Genomic DNA, 6,251 nt, shown 5'->3' with positions numbered 1-6,251 from the left:
TTATAAATTATGTATTCTTTCTTAATTTGAAGAGTTTTCTTTCTCTAAAATATAGTTTTTATTCTTAAATTTAAATGAAAGGAACTTCAAGTTCAGCTTAAAGTGAAAAATGCCATTCTTTTTCTAAATCTATTTTACTAAATTAAAAAATAGGAATTGTCTTTCCTGAAATTTGATTCTGATATGGAACAAATTATGATATTTTCTGCATAATGACAAATCTGAGGTGAGTACTGAAATGGCTTTTTTCCAAAAAAGTGACTGAAATAAACAGTGAAAAAAGAAACTAAAATGATATAACAGTATTTCCTCTATTCAGTCCAAAGTCTGTTTCACAGGATATTGAAGCAATCTGGGGATAAATAAATCACTGAAGTAGTAAGACATTTATGTTGTTTAATTGCTTAAAGTAGAAAATTTTAAATAGTGCAAAAAAGCATTAACCTTAGTAAAGGAAGGGGGAGACCAACTTGAAGTAAGTTATATAGGAATTGCATATAATTAATTGCTATCCACGGAGAAGGAAATGGCAACCCACTCCAATATTCTTGCCTGGAAAATCCCATTGACAAAGGAGCTTGGTGGGCTACAGTACATGGGGTTGCAGAAGAGTTGGAAACAACTTAGCAACTAGAAACAAACTTGAACCTTTCAAAACCCCTTAACCCTTTGTTGTCTAATTTGTAGTTTGACTTGGGGTTTTGGTTCCAGTTGCCAATACATATTTATTAACTTTCTGACTGTCCCATAATTACACAAAATTTCTGTGCTGTTCATTCAAGCTATATTAAACAAGTATGTTGACCCTTCCCCAGCTGCAATGAAGTTACAATCAATGCTTTAAAAAAGTTGTTTTGAACTTAGTAAATGCGGACTTCCCCGGTGGCTCAGTGGTAAAGAATCTGCCTGCCAAGGTAGGAGACAAGGGTTTGTTTGATCCCTGGTCCTGGAAAATCCCACATGGCACAGGGCAAGTAGGCCTGTGCATCACAACTACTGAGCCCACACTCTACAGCCCAGGAACCACAACTGCTGAAACTCCCATGCCCTAGAGCCTGTGCTCTGCAAAAAGGGAGGCCACCTCAATGAGAAGCCTGCATATTATAACTAGAGAGTAGCCCCCATTCCGCACAACTAGAGAAAAGCCCGAGTAGCAATGAAGACCCAGCACAGCCAGAAAGAAATACTTAATTTAAAAATTAATTGCTATCTAGGAATTAAATGGAAAAATAACCAAATTGTTATCTTACAAAGACTTTCCAAGGGAGGAATCATCCTAACATATCCCTGTCATAAATGTCTGTCCTGTGAATGGTGCTCAGTAAATGATTTGCATGAAAGAATTCAGTGCTTTCTGACGGTGTATTTTCTAGTCATTTCAAAAAACTATTGTGTTCTTTAGCTTTATAATTGCCTCGATATTCTTGATTATGTCATCCAGAATATGAGAGTTTGAAACTATTTTGAAAGTTTAGGTTTTGTGTTCTGAGTTCAGGGATCATATATATAGAAATTACTCCCTCACTTGTTCTGTTACAGCCTTTCCTATATACTGCTACTGTAATAACAATCACATATCATATCATATGCCATATTTCATTTTACACATATTTGCCTCCAACTTTAGGTTGCAGCCAACTGAAGGGTTGTATTTTTCCCTGAAATAGTATACTCTTAGAACACATTACTGTGTGGTGACAGCTTCTCATTGATGGTTGAGAGAATGAATGAGAATCTGAATCTAGTGTTTGTCCTATTTCATCTCCATTTTTCATTAAAAAATTAAGTTTTCCATCAATATGATATAAGCCTTTGAGAAACTTATAACCTTAAGAAAACCCTTCACCATTGAAAATAATGTGTTGAATTTAATATTAGACCAGATAAATTTTCAAGTTTAATTCAACATATTTTTTAAAGATTAATCTATTACCTTTGTGTAGGTCTCCATGTTGTTTCTTTTTTAAGGAGAGAACTTAGGCATATTTTCCTTTTATTTAAATAGCATGCATTCCTTAAGAGATTTGACCACATTGACCACATCATCTCTCTTCATCCTAGAAACGGGAAGGAGCGGGCCATACCACCTCAGAATCTAAGGTGACATGTATGGGTTTATTGTACATGTTTATAAAACCTTCCGGGTCCATTAATTCTGCAGAGTTGCACAAGTACTTTATTATTTGTTCTGGGAGGAGTAATTCAGGTGCAGCTTGGTGCAAACTGTCTCCTGGTCCTTTAGGGCTCACTTTCACAGTCTTAAAAAGGTGAAGTGCTAGCTTGTGTGTTTGGATGAGAAATTCCGTCATGACCTCTTGTAGGGACTGTGTCTGTGTCACATCATCTAGATACATGACCGGCGCTTTTATTACTGAAACATGCCACTGCATAAAGAGCCTTGTTGGGATATTGTGGGACATGACGATAATCTTCATTCCTTGGATAAAAAATTCCATTTCATCCTTTTTATGGCTCAGGTAATCTAAGAGAATTTGGTAAAAAGTACCACTGGAGGACTCCAGGATATGCAGAATGGAAGTAGGATATATGAGCAACAGTCCTGTCACTGCTTCTCCCAGGTGACGTTTCAAAATTGACTGAAACAACTGTTCGTAGTAGTCAGCAATATCTTTTTTTTCTATGTTTGCTGTTATCCTGGCCACTAGGAACATCCTATGAAGAAGGAATTTCTTTAGTTGTAGTCTTTGCTTTTCTTCCTGAAATTGCAAGTAATTGCTACGTGGAACTTGTGGCATTAGAGATTCCAGTGGCAAATTCTTTTTGTTGGTCTTTCGGGGATGGGTTCCGAAGGACATGATGAGTCTTATTTATTCTGCCAGATGATTCCAGTTTTTAGCTTACTAAAATAGTTACATTACCAGGCTACTTCTTTGGTGATAAACTCATTTTTGTTTCTTGTGACAAAAAAAAAAAAAAAAAATTAGTTGTTCAAATGCTTCCAAGTGTTATCAATAAATAGTGTCTTTGAAATAAAAGAGACTGTTGAAACAAGAATCAAATTATAGAATTTTGTTTTAAAATTTACAATGAGATAACTAACACTCATTTCCTAGGAAGAAACTCTCCAACAAACTGGGTGGTAGGAAGAAGATAGAGCTTAATCTAGAATAAGTTCACTGTGTCAATGTTTACATTATTATTATTTTTTTTTAATTTATAGAATGTTTTTCTCCCCATCTTGAACCATATATACACACACACAAAGATGAATGTATCTGCTGATACTAACAGTAGCCTTGGCATTGCATTAAAATGTCTTTTCATTTATCTAATGGTAAATAGATTATTTTTGGTCAAAAATTTTAAAGGATATCTTTTACGATAATTCCTCAATTTATACATTTAACTGATCAATAAATTTTTAAAAATCTGGGGATCTTTTAACTAGTAACTGGCTTCTTTAACCTTTACTCAGTACAGTGAAAGTTAATAGTATTGCTTGGATAATTAGAGTGAACTTTTGAAGTAAGTAGTTTGGGTTCTTCTTTTTAAGCTCCTATTAATAGACCTCAGAAATGGCTCTTTTTTTCTTTTGTTGTTGTTGTAGGGGTGAGATATAAAATGCTGTTACTTTTGACTTAGTGTTCTTACCCATCTTTTTCTCTTCCCTGCAAGTCAACTTAACATTTCTTTCTTTCTTCTAGTGCCTCTCCCTTTTACCTGTCCTCGAGGTCCCCCCACTGGCTCCATCACTGTTGCAACTGCCAGTATCTTGGGTGCTCTCAGGTGCCCTGTGTTCTATTCTGGTTTCCATGGTGCCCTGGGAAATCAGAATGTCAATGGTATTAAAGGGCCAAAGTACACTGGCAACTCAGCTGGATGGTGGACCTGGAAATCCCGGACATTTTCTCTTCTTTTTGTCCACAGTTTATAGAAGAGGAAACCAAAGCATGGATTAGCTCTGTACCTTGCATGCAATTAGCTGAACTTGATTTCTACAGGGAATATCAGATTATAGAATTTTGTTTTAAAATTTCTTTCTAACCTTTCACTTTAGAACATTCTAAATTACTTCTGCTATCTTTCTCAGCACGCACCTTTATGCGCTGGAACCGGATGTTTCTGAAGAAACAATCTCCCAATGTCCTTTTGTCTTTGTAAGACAAGTAGAACAGACTAAATACCATTAATTGGTTATTACCCTGTGTCATGTAAGCATCTAGTCAAGAACATCTGTGCTGTGCTTTGTTGTTTCAGGCGTGTCTGACTCTTTGCAGCCCCATGGACTGTAGCCCCCCAGGCTCCTCTGTCCATGGGGATTCTCCAGGCAAGAATACTGGAGTGGGTTGCCATACCCTCCCCCAGGGATCTTCCCAACCCAGGGATTGAACTCAGGTCTCCCTCATTGCAGGCAGATTCTTTGCTGTCTGAGCTACTAGGGAATCCCCCCTAATAGCATACACTGAATCAAAAGTGAACACTTCTTTCATTTAAATTTGATACCTAAAATTTAAATGTTACCTTCTGAAAAAATGATAATGTAATTACCTTGAGAGATAAAGAGAGTTGTATCATGAACTATATTCCCTTTCTTCTTCGACTGTTAGGAAACCTAAAGACCAATCTCTGGCTTCCCAGAGTGAGAAGGATTGATGCTGACCTTCAAAGCAGGATGATGTTCCCACCCCTACTTATCTCCTATTCCTGGTCTAGCTTTTATTTTTATTTTATTTAACCCTCATTGTTTTAAATTTTTTGTTTTAATTTACAAATTTCTTTTAGATGACTCGAGTCTGTTGTGAAAGCAAGTCAGGCTATAAAAAATAATCAAATATAGACTATCCAACTATTAGGATGCTACTCAGGATTTTAGACAGCTTTGAATGTGATTCATGGAGAGTATTCATTTTGTTCATTTGTAGCAAGTATAATTAGAGCTGCCAATTTTTTGCTTTGACAATTGGCAAATTCCTTTTGGCAAGTTTGATTTCATTTTTGTGTGGGTATAAGAAGCAGAATATAGTTTATTTTGAAATGAGTACTGCCAATTAGCTATTTTTTTCCCTAAGCAATCTTTTACCTCCCTGTTATTCTTCTTGCCATTAATCTTTATTTCTTTCATTAGCATGGTTACCATTTCTTCAATATCTTTTTTGGTTCATGACTAAATGTTGGCATATACTTCTTACTTCAGAGGCATGGGTCTCTGCAAATTGTAAGAACCACCCCATTCTGTCTGCTCCCCAACTCGAGCATGCATGTCCCTTTTCTGTTCATTAATCACACATATTAATAATTTTCATCTCTAGCTGAAAATTTAGAGCTTCCCTCATATCTTCTTTCAGAACCCACATACAATTGTTATTCTCCTGCCCTCTTTCCCACAGCTGTGTGATGTGCTCAGTCATTCAGTGTCCAACTCTTTGTGATCCCAGGGACTGTAGCCCGCCAGGCTTCTCTGTCCAAGAGATTCTCCAGGCAAGAATACTGGAGTTGCCATGTCCTACTCGAGGGGATCTTCTCAACCCAGGGATCCAACCCAGGTCTTCTACATTGCAGGTGGATTCTTTACCATCTGAGCCACCAGGGAAGCCCCCAGGAACATCTAATTTTGCCAAGAATTTATAGAAGAGGAAACTAAGGTATGGGGTATGCAAGTACCTTGCACACAATTTAAACATGCTCTCAATGGCCTCCGTACTCTGTCTACCTGAGGTAAAGAGAAGATGAATTATTCCATCTTTTCATCATCACAGGGTCATTCTTTGCTCTTCTATGATATGAAAGTTCGACTGCAAATGGAAGTTAGCATATGGTGTTAATAAAGTAAATTGAGAGAAAACTCCTATATTATACCTATGATCCAAAAATTTTATGTACTGTCTTTAATTTCTCATTCATTTTGGATTTATTTACACCTTTGATGTACCAGATAATATCATTTTCACTGTAAGAATCACAAATGTGGAAAATGCCTGGTTGCTAATTTTAGGGGTTTAGAGGCCATTGGGGTGGGAGATGTCTATGAAAAACATAATAAAACCAGACAAATGTTGGTGCTTTAGAACACCAAGGTAGAAAGGATGGCTGGGATTTCTTAGAAAGTTTAATGAGAGAGTTCGTATTTGGGCATGGCCTTCAGGGACACTGGGGAGTGGCTTTGTGTAAGCTTATTACTTTAGAATGTCAGGATTAGCTGAACTTGATTTCTACCTGGAATATCAGATCCCACTCTAACCTTTCATTTGTGCTCATGTACTCGGGAAACAGAATACTCTAAATCCCTTCTA

At 36.8% G+C, this 6,251-nt stretch overlaps 1 protein-coding gene across 1 annotated transcript; it reads right to left on the bottom strand.

The window, feature by feature from the left end:
- Nucleotides 1–1,976: 1,976 nt before the first annotated feature.
- Nucleotides 1,977–3,735, bottom strand: TEX47 (testis expressed 47). The gene has a single exon (XM_086396256.1). It carries the CDS (start codon nucleotides 2,814–2,816, stop codon nucleotides 2,058–2,060), a length of 759 nt encoding a protein of 252 aa, XP_086252382.1. The 5' UTR covers nucleotides 2,817–3,735; the 3' UTR covers nucleotides 1,977–2,057.
- Nucleotides 3,736–6,251: the final 2,516 nt, after the last annotated feature.

The sequence above is a fragment of the Bos grunniens genome, chromosome 4 (genome assembly GCF_055505025.1).
Source record: "Bos grunniens cultivar Pamir isolate PY7600 chromosome 4, Bosgru_T2T1.0, whole genome shotgun sequence".
Lineage (NCBI taxonomy): Eukaryota > Metazoa > Chordata > Mammalia > Artiodactyla > Bovidae > Bos > Bos grunniens.
The sequence above is the reverse complement of the archived record's forward strand: the minus strand, read 5'-3'. Positions and strand labels throughout refer to the sequence as shown.

Bases quoted from the DNA above. Each gene is read 5' to 3' on its own strand.
- TEX47 (XM_086396256.1), bottom strand. From the start codon at position 2,816: ATGTCCTTCGGAACCCATCCCCGAAAGACCAACAAAAAGAATTTGCCA.